This window comes from Schistocerca nitens, chromosome 3 (genome assembly GCF_023898315.1).
Source record: "Schistocerca nitens isolate TAMUIC-IGC-003100 chromosome 3, iqSchNite1.1, whole genome shotgun sequence".
Taxonomy (NCBI): Eukaryota; Metazoa; Arthropoda; class Insecta; order Orthoptera; family Acrididae; genus Schistocerca; species Schistocerca nitens.
Window position 1 is genome coordinate 805370668 of NC_064616.1, and position 21523 is coordinate 805392190.

Sequence of the window (21523 nt, forward strand, 5' to 3'; positions counted from 1 at the left end):
TAGCTAAAATCCAGCTCTCTGTGACACACAAGGTTCCACTGTCACACTTAACAGCTGTCACTGAAATGTGCCGACAGCTAATGTCTGTGAGGACTGGCAGCTCCAAACAGCTGGCAGCTTTGAAACACAAGATTCTTCACATTTCTACTCAACCATTGGGAAGTAAACTTCCTGAAGTGGTTGGTATTTAGCAACAGCTATACAAATTATGTTTTCTGAAGTAAACTACATTCTTTGCAATATTGTAAATAAGAAATGCCCAACCAAACTAAAAAATTACAGGAAGAAAACTGGCTGTCTTTCACAAAATTAAAATAAAATATATACAAAATATTTTTCATTGTGTATAGTAACTATGGTAATTTAACATACAACATTATATGAATGGAGGCACAACCTGGAAATAATGCAACCATTTTACGTATATATTTTCTAGTACCATTTGACATATGCCCCATTGCGTGGCACTAACTTCCTTTGCAAGATGATGATGTGGTCTTCAGTCCAAAGACTGGACACTTCCCCCCAATACTAAATTGGTATACCTTGATGTCTCAGCATGTGTCCTATCAAACGATCTCTTCTTTTAGTCAAGTTGTGCCACAAATTTCTTTTCTTCCCAATTATATTCAGTACCTCCTCATTAGTTACGCAATCTACTCATGTAATCTTCAGCATTCTTCTGTAGCACCACATTTCAAAAGCTTCTATTCTCTTCTTGTCTAAACTGTTTCTCTTCCATGTTTCACTTCCATATATCACTACACTCCAGACAAATATATTAAGAAAAGACTTCCTAAGACTTAAATCTATGTCATGTTAACAGATTTCTCTTCAGATCACTTTTCTTGCCACTGCCTATCTACATTTTATATCCTCTCTACTTCGACCATCATCAGTTATTTTCCTGCCCTAACAACACAACGCATCTACTACTTTCTCTCAGCATCACCCAGTTTGAGTACATTTCATTATCCGTGGTTTGCTTTTGTTGATGTTCATCTTACATCCTCCTTTCAAGACACCATCCCTTCTGTTCAACTGCTCTTCCAAGTCTTTTGCTGCCTCTGATAGAATTACAACGTCATTGGCAATCCTCAGAGTTTTTATTTCTTCTCCGGGTTTACTTTACTGCTTGCTCAAAATAGAAAGATTGAATAACGTTGGTCATAGGCTACAAACCTGTGCCACTCCATTCTTAACCACTGCTTCCCTTTCATGCCCATTGACTCTTATAACTACAATCTGGTCTCTGTACAAGTTTAATATAGCTTTTCACTTCCTGTCTTTCACCCCTGCCACCTTTATAATTTGAATGAGTATTCCAGTCAACATTGTCAAAAGCATTCTCTAAGCCTGTAAATGCTATAAATGTAGGTTTGCCTTTCATTAACCTGTCTTCAGTGTTCTGATGAATTCTTCTAGTATTATCACATCTCATCTTCATCTATGCGCCCTTCCCTTTCTACAATACTGCCTTCAAGTTCATCTCCCTTGTATAGCCCCTCTAAAAAATTCCTTCCTTATTTCAGCCATACCGTCTTTCCTTAGTATTGGGTTTCCATCTGAGCTCTTGATATTCATACAGTAGCCTCTCTTTTTTCCTAAGGCTTCTTTAATTGTCTTGTAGGCAATACATGTCTTTCCCCTAGTAATATATACTTTTATATCCTCACATCTGTCCTCTATCCATTTTCTGCTACCTGTCAATCTCAAATAGGAAGTGCAAAACAGCTAAGCAGGACTGCCTAGAGGACATATGTAAGGATTTAGAAGCATATTTCACTAGGAGAAAGATCGATACTGCCAACAGGAAAATTAAAGAGGGTTTGGGAGAAAAGAGAAGCAGCTGTATGAATATTTCAAGAGCTCAGATGGAAAACCAGTCCTAAGGAAAGAAGGGAAAGCTGAAAGGTGGAAGGAGTATATAGATTGTCTATACAAGGGATATGAACTTGTCGACAATATTAAAGAAAGGGAAGAAGATGTAAATGAAGGTGAGATGGAAGATATGACACTGTGAGAAGAATTTATAGAGCAGTGAAAGACCTAAGTCGAAAAAGGCCCTTGAAGTAGATGACGTTTCATCAGAGCTAGCTAGCTACTAATAGGCTTGGGAGTGCCATTCCAACTCTAAAGAAAGCAGGTGCTGACAGGTGTGAATATTACTGAATTATTGCTTAAGTAAGTCATGGTTGCAAAATGCTAACACAAATTCTTTACAGAAGAATGGAAAAACTGGTAGAAGCCAAACTTGGGGAAGATCAGTTTGGATTTGGGAGAAATGTAGGAACATGACAGACAATACTGACCCTATGACTCATTTTACAATATAGGTTACAGACAGGCACATCTATGTTTATAGCATTTATAGACTTGGAGAAAGCTTTTTGACAATGTTGACTGGAATATTCCCTTTGAAATTCTGAAAGTAGCAGTGGTAAAATACAGGGAGCGAAAGGCTATTTACAACTTGTACAGAAACCAGATGGTAGTTATAAGAGTCGAAGAACATGAAAGGGAAGCAGTGGTTGAGAAGGGAGTGAGAGACAGTATTCAATGTCACTCAATCCGGACACTGAGCAAGCTGTAAAGGAAACCAAAGAAAAATTTGGAGTAGGAATCAAAATCCATAGAGAAGAAATAAAAACTATGAGGTTTGTCGATGACATTGTAATTCTGTCAGAAACAGAAGGGACAGTGTCTTGAAAGCAGGACATAAGATGAATATCAACAAAACAAGACAAGGCTAATGAAATACAGTCAAATTAAAGCACGCAATGCAGAGGAAATTGGAATAGCTAATGAGACACTAAATGCAGTAGAAGAGTTTTGCTATTTGGACAGCAAAATGACTGATGATGGCCGAAGTACAGAGGATATAAAATGTAGACTGGCAGTGGTAGGAAAAGTGTTTATGAAGAAGAGAAATTTGCTAACAAAGAACTCAGATATAAGTGTTAGGAAGCTTTTTCTGAAAGTGCTTGTTACAGAAGTGAAACACAGACAATACACAGTTCAGACAACAAGAGAATAGAGGCTCTTGAAATGTGGTGCTACAGAAGAATGCTGAAGATTACAGGGGTACTTCATGTAACTAATGGAGAGGTACTAAACAGAATTGGGGAGAAAATAAATTTATGTCGCAATCTACCAGAAGAAGGGATTGGTTGGTGGGACACATTCCGAAACATCAAGGGAATCACAAACTTAGTACTAGAGGGAAGTGAAGGGGGTAAAAATCATAGAGAGAGACCAAAAGATGAATACAGTAAGTAGATTCAGAAGGATGTACAGCTGCAGTAGTTATTCGGAGATGACGACGCCTGCACAGGATAGAGTAACTTGGAGAGCTGCATCAAACAAGTCTTTGTACTGAAGATCATAAAACAACAATCTACAGTTCATAACCAATAAACTGAGGTACATCCACCCCAGAAATGTCTTACGGTCTAAAATGTGTTTCCAAAATCTCTGTCTTACCATTCTTTAATCAATCTGAAGCCTTCCAGCTTCCACAGGTCTATTTCATGTACACAATCCTCTTTCACAATTTTCAAACCAAGTGTTAGCAATGATTAAATTACGCTCTGTGCCAAATTCTACCAGGCAACTTTTTCTTCATTTTCTCACTCCAGGCAATATTTACCTACTACTTTCCTTCTCTTCATTTTCCTAATACTGAATTATAGTCTCTCACCACAAATTTTCATCTCCCTTAACTACGAAAATAATTTCTTTTATCTCATCATCATACATTTCTTCAATATATTCCATATCTTCATCATTTGCAGAGCTAGTTGTCATATATACTCATACTACTGTGGTGGGTGTGGGTTTCATGCCTATCTTGGCTACAATAATGTCTTCAGTGTGCTGTTCATAGTAGCTTACATGCATTCCCATCTTCTTATTCATTATCAGAGCTACTCCTGTATTACTCTTATTCGATTTTATATTTATAATCCTGTACTCTCCTGACCAGAAGCCCTGTTCCTCTTGCCACTGAACTTCACTAATCCCTACTATACCTGACTTCAACATATCCATCACCCTTTTTAACTTTTCTAACCTACCTGCCCAACTAAGGGATCTAACATTTCATGCTCCATTCCACAGAATGCCACTTTTGTTTCTCCTGATAACGAAATCCTTCCTAGTAGTCCCCGCCTGGAGATTAAAATGGGGGACTATTTTACCTCCAGAATATTTTACTCAAGAGGATGCCATCATCATTTAACCATGCAATGGAGCTGCAAGGCTGCTGGAAAAATTATGGCTGTAGTTTCTACTTGCTTTTAGCCATTCACAGTGCCAGCACACCAAGGCCATTTTGGTTGATGTTACAAGGCCATCCATCAATCATCCAAAAGCTGAAAAGACTTCTGCCCCTCTTCAGGAGCCACACATTTGTCTGACATCTCAACAGATACGCCTCCATTATGGTTGCACCTATGGTATAGCTATCTGTATCATTGAGGCACACAAGTCACCCCACCACAGCATGGTCCTCGGTTCCCCCACTGTCTATCCTTCTCCTCACACCCTTTCCTATTTCCCATCGTGTGAATTGGGAAATCTGAGGCAAGAGGTGTCATGAAGTGTTTCAATACAAACGGGCGAAACAATTCATGAAAATTCAGTGAATAGTGTAATGTGATGACTTTGTGGGTGTGAGACATGGGTAAAACCATGCAGTGTGATAGTAACAACACAAAAATTGCACCTTCAGGCTAAAAATAGCCGATATCAAGTAACTTAAGAGGCGACAGCTACTTTCCATGGGGAATGTCACTATCATAATGGAAAAAGTACAGAAGATAATTACTGAAACATTATATATGATACTGCAGTGCCTGTGTTATTCTGAATTACGATGCAATGTTCCTTCGGGCAATGAACACGCACTGTAGCAACTGCAGCCTTTAGAAAATAAATGAAATGTATTTGCAATCACACATACGGACAACCATCACCTGTATAATGGAATGACAACAACGAAAATTTGTGCCGGACCAGGACTCAAACTCAGATTTCCCACTTATCGTGAACAGTCGCCTTACCATTAGGCTATCCGAACGCGACATGGCCACACCCAGACTTCTATATGTTGTCGACCATGTGCCTACAACCTGTACTCATCTATCCATTATGTGTATTCTAGCACCAGTGAGATATTTTCCTTGAAAGCTGCTTGCCTGGTGTCGGTGGATAAATACAATACTGCAGTACCTGTGTTATTCTAAATTACAATGCAATGTTCCTTTAGACGTAATTCAGAATAATACATTCACTGTAATATTGTATTTATCCGTCGACATCGGGAAAGCGCCTTTCAAGTAAAATGTCTTGCCTGTACAGGAATATACATAATGGATGTACGAGTCCAAGTTGTAGGCACATGGTTCATGATGTATGGAAGTTTGGGTCTGGCCGTTAAATCATGCTCAGATAGCCTAATTTTAAGGTGACCGCTCAAGATAAGCAAATCCGGGTTCGCGTCCCAGTCCAGCACAAATTTTCATTGTCGTCATTCTATTATACAGCTGATGGTTGTTCATATTTGCACAAGGTTCTTTTCTTGAATAGATATCACAAATTTAACGTCTGCAGAGAAAAAGTACTTTCAGTTTCAGGATTAACAACTTGTCTCCAAAGGGATGAAGGACAATGGGCAAAAATACCATAAATGTACATAAATATAAAAGAACAAGTGATGACTGTAAACAGGTAATAAGTTATACATAAAAGTTCCATGCCATAAAAAATACAAGACCACACTAATGCAGTATTAAGCAAGCAATATGCTGAGTAGAAATAGTCAGATAAAATACTGGCCAAAAAAGCAGATTTATCAGCATCCACTATAAATGTTATACCAAAGTGGCAAGAAGACAAGTTACAGATAAAGTAGTAATCAGCTACTGACCTCCTCTCATTGTGTGATATAGTTCCCCTTTCTAACTTTGTAGAAATGGTTGCTAAAACTTTACAAGCATCATTTGCAAAGTCCAGGTCTCTTACTTCTGTCGGTGAAACTGATATCAGTGCAAAAGCTTCTTTATCTTCTTTAATAGTTGCACAACCAACCTAAAACAACAATTTCCAACAATTAAGCACCACATCACACATTCAGTTTACTGAGAAATCGCAAATAATTCTATTCCACCTCTCACTCACCTTCACAGTCCCCAATAAATCAAGAGTTATTAAGACTACAGAATTGTACAAATGGAATGAAATTGGAATGAAAGAAAAGAAGAAAAACGTATTTGAAATAGAAGATAAATAAGAAAACCTATCCCACATCTAAGATATAAAATTAGTAGAGAAAAGCAAAATGTAACAGGGAACTGTCATATCCCACATGAGGAATAGAGCAAAGAGTGATGAGAGTGAGCAGCAAACAGAGAAAGGAAGTGGTAAATGGATGATGAAAGGCAAATAAAGTTGAGTAGGAGATGGTGAGAGGAAAGTAGCAGGGATAAGAGGAGGAAGAGAGAAGTGATAAAGGTGCTGGAGAAAGATGCATGCTGCACATGTTAGGAAAGAGAATGGGGTGGGGATGGCAATAGGAGCAGGCAAGGAAAAAACTAAAGCTGCTGTTGAGGCATTGTCGCCCAACACCAAAAGTAGGGTGTTGGGAAAGTTAAAAGTCCGCCGCAGAGTGGCTAAAAGTGTGCAGTCCAGCAAGAGGTGGACAACCGTCATTTGTGAGCCACAGCAACACTGAGGAGGTCCTCGTGATGGAAGAGGTAACCATGCATTAGCCATGTATGCCCAATGCAGAGCTGGCAGGGGACAATTGATTCCCTGCGAGAGGACAGCATGGAAGACTTCCACACATTCCTAGTCTCCAATGACACTCAGTTTGCTGTGCGTACTGTTCTGCCATTCCGTCTCCCAAAGCTGAAAAACCCTGCGGCATAAGACAGAATGCAGGTCAGTTTCGGAGATGCCCATCTCCAGTAGCAGTTTCCGCATAGCTTGTCGGCAAGTTCGTTGCCTGTGATTCCGACGTGTCCTGAGGTCCACACAAACACCACTGAATGACGGGACCGTTCCAGGACATACATGGACTCCTGAATGGATGGTACCAAAGGATGGCGAGGGTAGCACTGGTCGATAGCTTGTATGCTGCTCAAGGAGTCAGTACACACGAGAAATGACTCGCCAGGGCATGAGGAGATGTGCTCAAGAGCACGAGACATGGCCGCCACCTCTGGAGTGAAAACACTGCAGCCATAGGGCAAGGAATGCTGTTCAATATGTCCTCCATCAACATACACAAAGCCTATGTGACTGTCAGCCATCGAGCTGTCAGTGTAAACCACTTCATGGTTCCGGTACATGTCGAGAATCGAGAGGAAGTGATTGCGGAGAGCCACAGGGTTAACGCAGAATTTAGGGCCATGTGAAATGTCCAGAAGAATTTGCAGCCTAAGTGTACACCATGGAGGTGTACATGAATGGACCTCGAGGAGAGGTGGTAACGGAAAGGTCTCCAGTTCAGACAGAAGGGACCGGACGCAAACCACAATCGTAAGCCCTGACCCGGGCCACCGATGCGGGTGATGAACCGCCATGGGCAGGAAAAGGAGGCGGTAATTCAGATGTGCAGAACTACGAACATGAGCAACGTAACTGGCGAGCAGTTGTGTGCACCTAACCCTCAATAGAGGGTTTCCGGCCTCCACTAGGACACTCGTCACCGGACTCGTTCTAAAAGCTCCCGTCGCAAGGCGAACGCCACAGGGGTGCACTGGGTCGAGTAAATGCAGCACTGGGGGTGCCGCCGAACCATAAACCAGACTCCCATAGTCAAGGCGGGATTGAACAAGGACTCTGTAGAGCTGCAGCAGAGTAGAGCGATCTGCACCCCAGTTGGTGTTGCTCGGGCAGCATTGAGATGCTGCCAGCCCTTCCACTTAAGCTGATGAAGGTGAGGCAGCCAAGTCAATCGGGCATCGAAAACTAGTCCTAACAATCGATATGTCTCCACTACAGTGAGTGGATCATCATTAGGGTAAAGTTCTGCTTCTGGATGAACGGTGCAATGCCAACATAAATGCATGACACACGACTTCGCGGATGGAAACTGGAAGCGGTGGGCTACAGCCCATGACTGCACCTTGTGAATGGCTCCCTGTAGGCACTGCTCAGCAACACCAGTACTGGAGGAGCAGTACGAAATGCAGAAGTCATCCGCGTACATAGAAGGTGACATCAAAGGCCCTACAGCTGCTGCTAGACTGTTAACAGCCACTAAAAATAGAGACACACTCAATACGGAGCCCCACAGAATGCCATTCTCCTGGATACAGGGATAACTATTGGGGGCACTGACTTGAACACAGATAATACGGAGCAACACGAAGTTTTGGATAAAAATTGGGAGCAGGGCCCGGAGACCCCACTCATACAATGTGGCAAGGATATGATGTCACCAGGTCGTGTCGCATGCTTTACGCAAGTCAAAAAAGACAGCAACCAGGTGCTGGTGTGTGGAAAAGGCTGTTCAGATGGCAGACTCAAGGGACACAAGATTATCAGTGGTAGAGCGACCTTGACGGAAGCCGCCCTGACATGGGGCCAGTAGGCCACGTGACTCCAGGACCCAACCCAACTGCCGACACACCATCCGTTCCAGCAGCTTACAAAGAAAGCTGGTGAGGCTGATGGGCCGGTAGCTATCCACATCAAGCAGGTTTTGACCGGGTTTGAGCACCAGAATGATGGTGCTCTCCCGCCATTGTGATGGAAAGATGCCATCGCACCAGATCCAGTTGAAGATGACGAGGAGATGTCACTTGTAGTCAAAGACATGTTTAATCATCTGACTGTGGATCCGATCCAGCCCAGGAGATGTGTCTGGGCAATGTGCAAGGGCACTGAGCAGCTCCCACTCTGTAAATGGGGCATTATATGGTTCACTGTGGCATGTAGTGAACGAGAGGACTTTCCTATCCATCCGCCGTTTGAGGGTGCGATGAAGAGGCTCGAGTATAGTGTTCAGCAAAGTGCTCGGCAATCGTGTTTGCAGCGGTAGATAATGCATCATTGATGTTAATGCCACAGGCACCTGTTAAGGTCTGGTACCCAAAACGACATCTGATCTTCTTCCGGACTTGGGAAGGTGACTCACGGCACCCAATGGACAAGACGTGCTTCTCCCAGCACTCCTGTTTCCGTTGCTTTATAAGCTGGTGAACGTGGGCACAGAGCTGCTTAAAGGCTATTAAGTGCTCTAGGGAAGGGTGCCACTTATGTCACTGTAGAGCTCGCAGATGCTCTTTAATTGCCTCAGTTACAAGGGACTGACTTTTGCCAGGGGCACACTAAAGAATGAGGTATCGCGTTTTCCACTGCAGAAATGATCGTTGTAGTGATCTGCTCAAGAAAAACATCAATGGCACCATGTGTGGGAGATTCGGCAGTGACAGCAGACGTGAAGGCTTCCCAGTCTGCCTTGTTTAAAGCCCATCTGCGTAGGCATCCATGGCATGACGGTGGGGTAGCAACAGGAAGATGGGGAAGTGGTCATTACCACACAGCTCATCATGTGCTCTCCAATGGATAGATGGGAGGAGGCCAGGACTGCAAACCGAGAGCTCAATGGCCAAATATGTGCCATATGCCACACTGAATTGTGTGGGGTCACCTGTATTTAAGAGGCAAAGGTTGATTTGTGAGAGTAAATTTTCGACCTCCCTACCTAGGCCAGTAAGCATGCGTGTTAAAATCTCCCAAAAGTAGGAAAGGTTTAGAGAGTTGATCAATGAGTGCAGTTAATACATTCAGGGATACTGCACCATGTAGAGGAAGATACACATTGCAGACAGTTATTTCCTGCATTGTCCTTAATCTGACAGCCTCAGCTTCAAGAGGAGTTTGAAGGGGCACAGAGACACAAACTCCACCCGACACTCTATTATAGTCGCTACGGTTCCTGTAATATCCCTTACAGCCACGGAGGGCAGGGGTCTGCATTGCCTGGAACTAGGTTTCCTGGAGGGCAATGCAGAAAGCAGGTGCAAAGCTTAACAGTTGCCATAGCTGAGCCAGGTGGTGGAAAAAACCGCCACAATTCCAGTGCAGGATTACGTGATCATAAGACTGGGAGGATATGAAACACTCAATGAGGCAGTCTACACCTCAGGGTCACCTGCTGCCACCAGATGAGTACCTGTGCGATCAATATCCATTGTGTCTGAGGGCCCAGCAACATCAACGCCAGAATCTCAAACTCATTCTCATACATGGAGCTTGTAGGTACTGGTGGTGTGGGAGTCGCCACAGTGCCTTGGTTCTTGGTGGTCTTTTTCTTTTTAGGTGTCTCTCGCTGCTCCTTAGGTTTGCCCGGCTGGGAGGGCTTCACTGATTCAGTCTCAGGGGCTGAGGATGACCATGAAGCCCTACAACCAGTTACCTGTGGTTGCTTCAGCCACTGGTTGGAACCTGGGAACGGAGTTACCCAAGGGATCCCTTCTTGGCAAGAGGAGCTGATGAAGACTTACGCTTCTCCAGCTGAGAAGTGGGGACTGATGTCCCCAATGGTTGGGGGGGGGGGGGGGGGGGTTACTCCTGAAGTAGGCTGTGCAGGAGTAACAGGGAGGGAAGTGCCCCACCCACCCCCACCCCCACACCACCACCACCACCACCACCACAAGGTGGCAGGTGGAGTCTGACGGCTCTGAGAGCCAACCGTACACGGCGGAATGGAAGATGGTAGAATCGTTATTGTAGTGGCAGTGTAGGTTGACGTCAAATGCACAGGATGTACCCTCTCATATTTTCTCTTAGCCTCAGTGTAGCTCAGTCAGTCCAGGGTCTTATATTCCATTATTTTTCTTTCTTTCTGGAAAATTCTGCAGTCCCCTCGAGCAAGGCGAATGGTGCTCTCTGCATTTGACACAGATGGGAGGTGGGGCAGACGGAGTATTGGGATGTGAAGGATGTCCACAATCCCTACAGGTGACACTGGAAGTACAGTGGGAAGACATATGGCCAAACTTCCTGCATTTAAAGCACCACATCGGGGGAGGAATATACGGCTTTACATCACAACAGTAGATCATCATCTTGACCTTCTCAGGGAATGTATCACCCTTGGAGTCCAAGATGAAGTCACCGGTGGCAACCTGATTATCCCTTGGACCCCGGTGGATGCGCTGGACGAAATGGACACCTTGCTGCTCTAAATTGGCGCGCAGTTCATAATCAGACAGCGAAAGAACGCCCCTGTGAAATATGATACCCTGGACTATACTTAAGCTCTTATGGGGCGTGATGGAAACAGAAACATCCCCGAGCTTGTCACAGGCGAGTAGTGCCCGTGACTGGGCAAAGGATGCTGTTTTGATCAAGACTGACCCTGACCGCATTTTGGACAAACCCTCCACCTCCCCAAACTTGTCCTCTAAATGCTCCACAAAAAAAACTGAGGTTTCACTGACAAGAAAGATTCCCCATCAACTCTCGTACATACGAAGTACCGGGGTGAATAAGCTTCACTGCCATCCTTAACCTGCCGTTCCTCCCATGGCGTGGCCGGAGGTGGGAGGGGGAGGGGGGAGGGTGGCAGTGGGAGGGGGGAGGGTGGCAGTGGGAGGGAGGAGGGTGGCAGTGGGAGGGGGGTGGTGGCAGTGAGAGGGGGGTGGTGGCAGTGGGAGGGGGGTGGTGGCAGCGGGAGGGGGAGGGGGTGGGGGGAGGGGGAGGGGGTGGGGGCAGTGGGAGGGGGGTGGGGGCAGTGGGAGGGGGGGAGAACAACTATGGGTTGTATTTCTTAAGATTGAAGTTACACCTTGACCACTTAGAGACTGCTGGTGTTTGACCACTAGCAAGAGATGACATACTACGCTTCATGGTGTGTCATCCACCCTGATGCCACCCACTCCGACCAGGGGCCCTCCCCACAGGTGCCACCCAGCCGCAGCAAAGGCCACCTGGCAGGATGACCATTGCCAGGAGTCCCGATGCCCCATGGTGACGGGCATCTACTCCTTGGCATACATGGGCAGTTAACGGTGCAGGCATCAGCAGAGTGATGCCTGTGTGATCAGGTGGCTACAACCAACAAGGTACATGGCCGCCCCACCACAACAGACTGGCTACCATGCTGGATATCAGGTGCAAACGAGTTAAGAAGTCCATTATTGTAGAAAGCGTAGAAAGTGATACTACACAGAGGATGGAGGAAAATGCACCCAGGAGGGTGACCTCACCCGACAGCTGGAGAATGAGCGGAAGTGCAGATACACATCAGTGAAGGATGGGAGAGGTCTCAGCGCATGATGGACACTATGCAGCATGTAAGGCGCCCTTCCCCAATTGGCTCGCTCTTCGGGAAAAGTTTGAAAAATAGAGGTCTAACCCTACAGGCGACCATCACATAAAGGTCAAAAGGTGTGAGACTCCGTTTAGTGGACAGACAGGAATACCTCGGGCCTATTCTAATCCCCGGACCCACAGGGGGGAGGGGGGGAAGGTGTGAGGAGGAGAGTGAGGAAAATGTGGCGAGATGGAAGGTAAGAAGATGGGACAGTGAGGAGAAGAGATGGGAGTGAAGAGAAAAGATGCGAGTTTGAGGAGAAGAGATGCGAGTTTGAGGAGAAGAGATGCGAGTTTGAGGAGAAGAGATGCGAGTTTGAGGAGAAGAGATGCGAGTTTGAGGAGAAGAGATGCGAGTTTGAGGAGAAGAGATGCGAGTTTGAGGAGAAGAGATGCGAGTTTGAGGAGAAGAGATGCGAGTTTCAGGAGAAGAGATGGGAGTTCAGGAGAAGAGATGGGACAGTGAGGAAAGGAGCTGAGAAGGTGAGGAGAATGGCAAGGGTCAGTAGGAGAGAGGAAGGTGAGGAGAATGGCAAGGGTCAGTAGGAGAGAGGAAGGTGAGGAGAACGGGTGAGGGCCAGGAGGAAAGGAGAGGGAGAGGCAAACAGGTGAGGGTAAGGAGGACGGGGCAGGATCAGGTGAGTATCAGGAGGAGAGAGGGGAGGGTCAGGTGGCAGGAGATAGGATGAGGAGGAGAAGGAATGAGGAGGAGGAGAGGGGGAAGGTGAGGGGGAGACGGGATAGTGAGGAGGAGACGGGATAGTGAGGAGGAGAGGAGTTAGGTGAGGAGGAGATGGGATACTGAGAAAGACAGGAGTAAGGCGAGGAGGAGATGGGATAGTGAGGAGGAGAAGGGTAGGGTGAGGAGGAGAAGGGTAGGGTGCGGAGGAGAAGAGTAGAGTGCGGAGGAGAGGGGTAGGGTGAGGAGGAGAGGGGTAGGGCGAGGAGGAGAGGGGTAGGGTGAGGAGGAGAGGGGTAGGGTGAGGAGGAGAGGGAGAAGTGTGGACATGAAGAGTGGGGGAGTGGTGAGCGTGGGGAGAGGTGTGATGGGCAGAGGGGGAGAGAGGGGGAGAGAGGGAAGAGGGGGAGAGAGGGAAGAGGGGGAGAGAGGTAAGAGGGGGAGAGAGGAGAGAGAGGGAAGAGAGGAGAGAGAGGGAAGAGGGGAGAGAGAGGGAAGAGGGGGGAGAGAGGGAAGAGGGGGGAGAGAGGGAAGAGGGGGGAGAGAGGGAAGAGGGGGGAGAGGGAGAGAGGGGGAGAGGGGGAGGGCGACGGGGGGAGGGAAAGGGAGAGAGGGAGGAGGGCAACAGGGAGAGGGAAAGGGAGAGAGGGCGGAGGGCGACAGGGAGAGGGAGAGGAGGAGGGCGACAGGGAGAGGGAGAGGGAGAGGAGGAGGGCGACAGGGAGAGGGAGAGGGAGAGGAGGAGGGCGACAGGGAGAGGGAGAGGGAGAGGAGGAGTGCGACAGGGAGAGGGAGAGGGAGAGGAGGAGGGCGACAGGGAGAGGGAGAGGAGGAGGGCGACAGGGAGAGGGAGAGGGAGAGGGCGACAGGGAGAGGGAGAGGGAGAGGAGGAGGGCGACAGGGAGAGGGAGAGGGAGAGGAGGAGGGCGACAGGGAGAGGGAGAGGATGAGGGCGACAGGGAGAGGGAGAGGGAGAGGAGGAGGGGGAGAGGGAGAGGGAGAGGAGGAGGGCGACAGGGAGAGGGAGAGGAGGAGGGCGACAGGGAGACGGAGAGGGAGAGAGGGAGGAGGGCGACAGGGAGACGGAGAGGGAGAGAGGGATACGAGGAGAGCGGGAAAGGAGAGAGGGGGAGGGATACAGGGAGAGCGGGAAAGGTGACAGGGAGAGGCGACAGGAGGCAGCAACTGTGAGAGGAGGAGAGGTGACAGTGGAGAGGGGAATATGAGGTGATGGGGGAGAGGGGAATAGGGGAATAGCGGGAGAGGGGAATAGGGGGTGAGGGGGATAGGGGTAGAGGCAGAGGGGGATAGGGGGAGAGGCGACTTGTAGAGGGTGAGGGGGAGAGGGAGAGGTGACGGGGAGGGGGAGAGGCGACAGATAGAGGGGGACAGGAAGGGCGACAGGTAGAGGGGGAGGGGGAGTGTGGCAGGTAGAGGGGAAGGGGAGATGGGATAGGTAGAGGGGGAGTGGTGAGGCGATGGGTAGAGGGGGAGCGGTGAGGTGACAGGTAGAGGGGGAGTGGTGAGGTGAAGGGTAGACGGGGGTGGTGAGGCGACGGGTAGAGGGGGAGTGGTGAGGCGACGGGTAGAGGGGGAGTGGTGAGGCGACGGGTAGGGGGGAGTGGTGAGGTGACGGGTAGAGGGGGAGAGGCGATGTGGAGAATGGGGATGCAGAGAGTAGATGGGGAGAGGAGAGGCGACATGGAGGAGGGGATCGAGAGAGAGCAAGGGGCAGAGGAGACGAGGATGGGAGTGGAGTGGGGGAGGTGGAGAGGAGACAGGGATGGGAGGAGGAAGATGCACCAGAGTGGTGGGTGAGGGAACATGGGGGGAGAGGGGGGCAATTGGGGGGGGGGGGCAGTGGGGCTTTTGGCGGGCGAGAGGGGCCATGGGGGGAGAGGGGGCCAATGGGGGGGGAGTGGGGCTTTTGGGGGGCGAGAGGGGCCATGGGGGGGGGCGAGAGGGGCCATGGGGGGGCGAGAGGGGCCATGGGGGGGCGAGAGGGGCCATGGGAGGGGGGGCGAGAGGGGCCATGGGAGGGGGGGCGAGAGGGGCCATGGGAGGGGGGGCGAGAGGGGCCATGGGAGGGGGGGCGAGAGGGGCCATGGGAGGGGGGGCGAGAGGGGCCATGGGAGTGGGGGCGAGAGGGGCCATGGGTGGGGGGGCGAGAGGGGCCATGGGAGGGGGGGCGAGAGGGGCCATGGGAGGGGGGGCGAGAGGGGCCATGGGAGGGGGGGCGAGAGGGGCCATGGGAGGGGGGGGCGAGAGGGGCCATGGGAGGGGGGGGGCGAGAGGGGCCATGGGAGGGGGGGGCGAGAGGGGCCATGGGAGGGGGGGCGAGAGGGGCCATGGGGGGGGGCGAGAGGGGCCATGGGGGGGGGGCATGGTGCAGATGACTCAGGCGGCAGAGGAGCCAAAGAGGGGGAGAGCAGCCAAAGAGGGGGAGAGCAGCCAAAGAGGGGGAGAGCAGCCAAAGAGGGGGAGAGCAGCCAAAGAGGGGGAGAGCAGCCAAAGAGGGGGAGAGCAGCCAAAGAGGGGGAGAGCAGCCAAAGAGGGGGAGAGCAGCCAAAGAGGGGGAGAGCAGCCAAAGAGGGGGAGAGCAGCCAAAGAGGGGGAGAGCAGCCAAAGAGGGGGAGAGCAGCCAAAGAGGGGGAGAGCAGCCAAAGAGGGGGAGAGCAGCCAAAGAGAGGGAAGCAGCCAAAGAGGGGGAGAGCAGCCAAAGAGGGGGAGAGGAGTCGGAGAGAGCAGCCAAAGAAGGGGAGAGGAGCCAAAGAGGGGGAGAGCAGCCAAAGAGGGGGAGAGGAGTCGGAGAGAGCAGCCAAAGAAGGGGAGAGGAGCAAAAGAGGGGGAGAGGAGTCGGAGAGAAGAGAGGTGCCGGAGAGGGATGAGGAGCCTGAGAGTGTAGTTGGAGAGGGAGAAGGGAGTCAGCAAGGGATCCAGAGAGGGGATAGGTGAGCTGGCGAGGGAAGCCAGAGAGAGGAGCTAGGAGTCATGAGAAGGGAGAGGGGAATGTAGGGGAGCCTGTAGAAGGGATGGGGGACAGGGAGATGGGTGTGGTCCATGAGTGGAAGAGAAGTGGTGACCAGAATGGTGGAATGAATGTGTGGACTGGTGGAGAAGATGACGGGAGTAGGTAGGTGAGGGAAGACAATGGGTCATAAAATGGAGGGGTGGTGAAATTAGTTGGTTTCAGAGGGATTGTTAAGGTACTACACACTGAGGTCAGCAGTCTCTTATTTATGGGACAGTCCATCTGGAGTTAGCGACATTAGCCACACATTTTATTGCCATTGTAGTAGCATGTAAGAGTGGGAAAATCAAGGCACTGAAAGATATATTGGACGGTAAAATTACATCTGTCAGCCTGGTCTGCAGGCCAGACAGCTGGTGAGAGACCACTCCCCTACCTTCTATTTCGGTGGAAGGGCGAACAGTAACAGTAAAACTGGGAAAAGCTTAAAATGTAATGAACATCAGTACGGCCGACAATAGTAAAATTAGGTGAAAGAAGTAATCCAGTTGCCAGATGGATGGGTTAAGTCAAGTGTCACCTGGGACTCAGCATACCAACTTCCAGCAGGACGTAGGACATCCCACACCCTTTTCATTACAGTCAAAGTGTTAAAGATGAGAACAGAACCCACTTTCCAGAGGTGTCTGGTATTCTGCCTGACATCAGTTTTGTTCATGCATCATATTTTGAAAATGTGACTCATTATCTTCATCAGGTGCTACCTAAGACTGCCACATATAAAGGGGTCAGTATTTAACTTAAGGCCTTCCCCCTTCACAATCAGTTCCAGGTATTCCATCTACCACCTGCTCCCACCAGATGCTTCCTTAGGCATTTTCTCTTTGGTCCAGTGCGCCAGGCCAAGAACTGAGAGTGTAAACATGTGGAAGAAATTGCAGACAGAGCACCAATCACACAGGCCCAAAGGTGGAACATCACAGGATGCTTCACATGGGAGCAGACCACAGAGGGATCACCAATAACTGCACTGCACCGAAAACAGAATGCTGATATCCAGCAGGATACCCGTCACGTCAAGATGTCAATGGATCGCTGGAAAAGCCTGAAGAATTGCTCGAATCAAAGATTAAGGATCCTTATGGTTTTGCCTTTATTGGAGAGTTATATGAAAGGGCATCCATTCTTTTTCTTACACCTTTGTCACACATCGGAATAGGGTCACCATGATTATTAATGGATTTGTTATGATTAACTTAAGAGATGGCTGGATGCCCCTCCTGATGCCATGCTGTTACCCCGGGTTGGAATGTGTGCACCCCAATTGTCTGCGTGCAGCATTATTCACACGAAAATGAGCAAAAGTTTTCTAAATGTTTGTGAATCATGTAATCGATGTTGGACTCGGGTACCATCCCAGCATTCATCTAGTGGATGTGATAAACTGCCTAAAAACTACATGCAGACTGGTCAGCACAACAACCTTCATCGTTAATCCACCGGGCAGATTCAATCCAAGGCCAGTGCACCATCTTGACCCGGAACTGACATTTCACCATGAACGGCTATGAAGGGGAATTCCCAAAAAAGTAAAATAGGGAGCACCACAAAAATAGGCTAACTGCACCTAAAAATACAAGCAGTAATGAATGGATGGCCAGGGCACCTGGTGGAAGACGTAGGATCAAGGACACCCTGAACACAGCAAGTGGCAGGAATTACCCCAAACAGAATCACACCTCCCATGCCCTGACAGCAGTTTAAATCAATAGACCTGAGAATAAAAATCATTTTCTCTAAGAAAATGAATAACCAGTTCACCTGTCAATAAATCATTCACTTACATTAGATCCAAATAATCCAAAATATGTTGTTTGGTGTGGAGAACCAGATGGAGGGGGCATCCCACCTCGATTAAGCTACGATTTACAAGGTTGGTTGGTTGGTTGGTTGGTTATGGGTTAAGCGTCTAAACAGTACAGTCTTGGGCCCTTGGTCAAGAGGGAGAAAGAGAGATATCATCTGGAGTTAGTGATGTCTACCAGAAATTTGACTGAAGTATGACAGAATGTAAAAGTGGTGCAATCAAGGCACTGAAAACAATATTGATGGAAGAGCTGAGAAATAATTAAAGGAGGTGAAAATATATGATATGGTCTGATGTGCAGATCAGAAGCTGATCAGATGCCTTTTATCTGGGAGGATTCATAATAATAAATGGAAGAAGGCTACATATGTAACAAACATCAGTTGGACTGACAATAATAAAAGAAGGTGAGGGAAATAATCACGTTAGTAAATGGGTGTCACTCACAACTCTGCATGTGATGGGGGAGCTGTCCCACTGTCAAACAACCCCCGACCACCAACCATTATTGTCACAGTGTTAAAGATGGGAACAGAACCCACTATCTCAGAAAGAAGTATAAAAACCTGTTCAACTGCCCTTTTGTAATCAACTAGCAGCACGCATAAGGAATCCTTAGGGTCTTGCCTTCATCAGCATGCTACTCCTAAAATGCAAAATAGGGTGTAGCAGGTAAATGGGCTCATCATATCTAAAAGCAAATAAAACAGTTTAAAGAGGGACAAACAAGGCAGCTGGCAGAGGAGGTACAGTCGAGGGTCATGCAGACCCAGCAGGTGGCAGGAGACGCCCCAACCCCAATTAACCTGTCACTGTCCCCGAAAGTAGTTTAAAACGTGATGCTTGAGAATATAATCCACATTCTCAGAGAAGAACCCCTTCAACTGCCTGTATGATGTGCACCAATATTACAGGCAAGGAATCTGAAAGATCATGCTTTCCACAGAGAGCCACAAAGGGCATTTCACCAGCAGGTGAGCTACTATCTGTAATGTGCCACAAGCACAACATGGGGCATGCTCATTACATAAGATATAATTATGGGTTAATCTGGGATGTCTGATGTAGAGGCAACAAAGAACAGTTAGGTTTCTTCTAACAAGAGCAGGAGGAGGGGTGTCATGCAGTAGTAATCTCCCTGATAGTGCAGAGTTTATTAGAGGGGGCAGTATCGCACCAGATGTTGCTCCATCTCCAAGTAAGGAGGGGTCTTATCTCCATCTGCAAATCTGCATTTTGGATCATCAAAGCAAATATTGGGCTAGTTATTGTTTCTCTAGGTAAACGGTCATCCAGTTCATTCTTCAGGAACCAACATGAATTGAGACCCAGAGAAAGGCAACTGAGAAAGCAGTAGGACTAAGGACTGAGAGAATATCATCAATAGCAGATATCACACGGTAACAAGAGTAACACAAAACAATAGCTTGGAGACTGCTCACTGAGTCACTAGAAATTAACATGTGGTCACGGAAGGTCTTCTTAATAAAATATAGGACTCTGTTAATGGCTATCAGATCTACCATAAAAACACTACACGTTCCCAGCAACAAATGTTCCCAACCGATGAGAGATGTGAAAGCATATCCCACACAAATCCTGGCTCTACAACCATCAATGTAAATAAAAGTAGCACCCTAATAATCCTGAAAAACTGAAACTTTAGGTTCTTGAAATAGATTGATCCTAATTCATGGTCTATGCATTTACAAAGGAAAGAAGGACAGGGAGCACATTCTATGGGTGTTAGGTAGTGGTCCCAACAGAGGGCTTCGAGGTGAATCCCAATAGGTAATCCCATCTGAAGGCAGATACCAAGTGGTCGATGACCCTCGTATGTAAAAAGAATTGACAAGTTGGATGATTAGGAAATCAGGTGGTGATAGCATAAGTGAACAAGTATTGGTACCATGAGAACTAAAGAGGTAAGATCCCCACTTCAGCAAGGAGACTGTCTATTGGATTAGTACAGAAGGTGCCAGAGGCCAGTCTAACACCACAATAATGGATTGGGTACAATAATTTCAAAGACAAAGGTGGCACCAACCCATGAACCTAGGAACCACAGTTCAATCTGGACAATGCAGCTATGTCAGCTTTTCACTGAAGAAGAGTCCCAAAAGTTGGGACTGTGCAATAATGTTGAACTGCTGTGTACCCCAGTACAGTTCTGAATCAGTACAGACCAAGAAACAATTACAGACATGCATGACTCTTGTTTTCATGGGAGGGAATTTAAAGCTATGGGAAATGGTCCAAGTGGAGGCCCTCCAGATAGTGCCTTGCAGTGCCGTTCAACTGAGGCTACAGACTGGGAGTTATACCAAATGCAAAAGTCACTGACATATGGCACGGGGATGACAAATGGTCAGACGTAGGTCAACTAGCCCACTGGTGGCGACGAGGAAGAATGTAAGCTCAGCATGGAGTCTACATCTACTTCTACATCTACATTTATACTCCGCAAGCCACCCAACGGTGTTTGGCGGAGGGCACTTTACGTGCCACTGTCATTACCTCCCTTTCCTGTTCCAGTCGCGAATGGTTCACGGGAAGAACGACTGTCTGAAAGCCTCCGTGCGCGCTCGAATCTCTCTAATTTTACATTGGTGTTCTCCTTGGGAGGTATAAGTAGGGGGAAGCAACATATTCGATACCTCATCCAGAAACGCACCCTCTCGAAACCTGGCGAGCAAGCTACACCGCGATGCAAAGCGCCTCTCTTGCAGAGTCTGCCACTTGAGTTTGCTAAACATCTCCGTAACGCTATCACGCTTACCAAATAACCCTGTGACGAAACGCGCCGCTCTTCTTTGGATCTTCTCTATCTCCTCCGTCAACCCAATCTGGTATGGATCCCACACTGTTGAGCAATACTCAAGTACAGGTCGAACGAGTGTTTTGTAAGCCACCTCCTTTGTTGATGGACTACATTTTCTAAGGACTCTCCCAATGAATCTCAACCTGGTACCCGCCTTACCAACAATTAATTTTATATGATCATTCCACTTCAAATCGTTCCGCACGCATATTCCCAGATATTTTACAGAAGTAACTGCTACCAGTGTTTGTTCCGCTATGATATAATCATACAATAAAGGATCCTTCTTTCTATGTATTCGCAATACATTACATTTGTCTATGTTAAGGGTCAGTTGCCACTCCCGGCACCAAGTGCCTATCCGCTGCAGATCTTCCTGCATTTCGCTACAATTTTCTAATGCTGCAACTTCTCTGTATACTACAGCATCATCCGCGAAAAGTCGCATGGAACTTCCGACACTATCTACTAGGTCATTTATATATGTTGTGAAAAGCAATGGTCCCATAACACTCCCCTGTGGCACACCAGAGGTTACTTTAACGTCTGTAGACGTCTCTCCATTGATAACAACATGCTGTGTTCTGTTTGCTAAAAACTCTTCAATCCAGCCACACAGCTGGTCTGATATTCCGTAGGCTCTTACTTTGTTTACCAGGCGACAGTGCGGAACTGTATCGAACGCCTTCCGGAAGTCAAGGAAAATAGCATCTACCTGGGTGCCTGTATCTAATATTTTCTGGGTCTCATGAACAAATAAAGCGGGACACCATTCTCGAGCTGTGTTCAGCCGAGAGCATCAACTCGAACTTGGCAAAACCGATGGGATAAAAACTGACGAATAGAAATCTGTAG

General features: G+C 47.8%; 1 protein-coding gene across 1 annotated transcript in view; it reads right to left on the reverse strand.

The window, feature by feature from the left end:
- LOC126248830 (inositol 1,4,5-trisphosphate receptor) overlaps positions 1-21523 on the reverse strand; it is a 367806-nt gene that overhangs the window by 290817 nt on the left and 55466 nt on the right. Inside the window, exon 10 of the mRNA XM_049950243.1 lies at positions 5930-6090. Within this exon, the coding sequence (XP_049806200.1) occupies positions 5930-6090 (161 nt within the window). The remainder of the gene's footprint in view (positions 1-5929; positions 6091-21523) is intronic.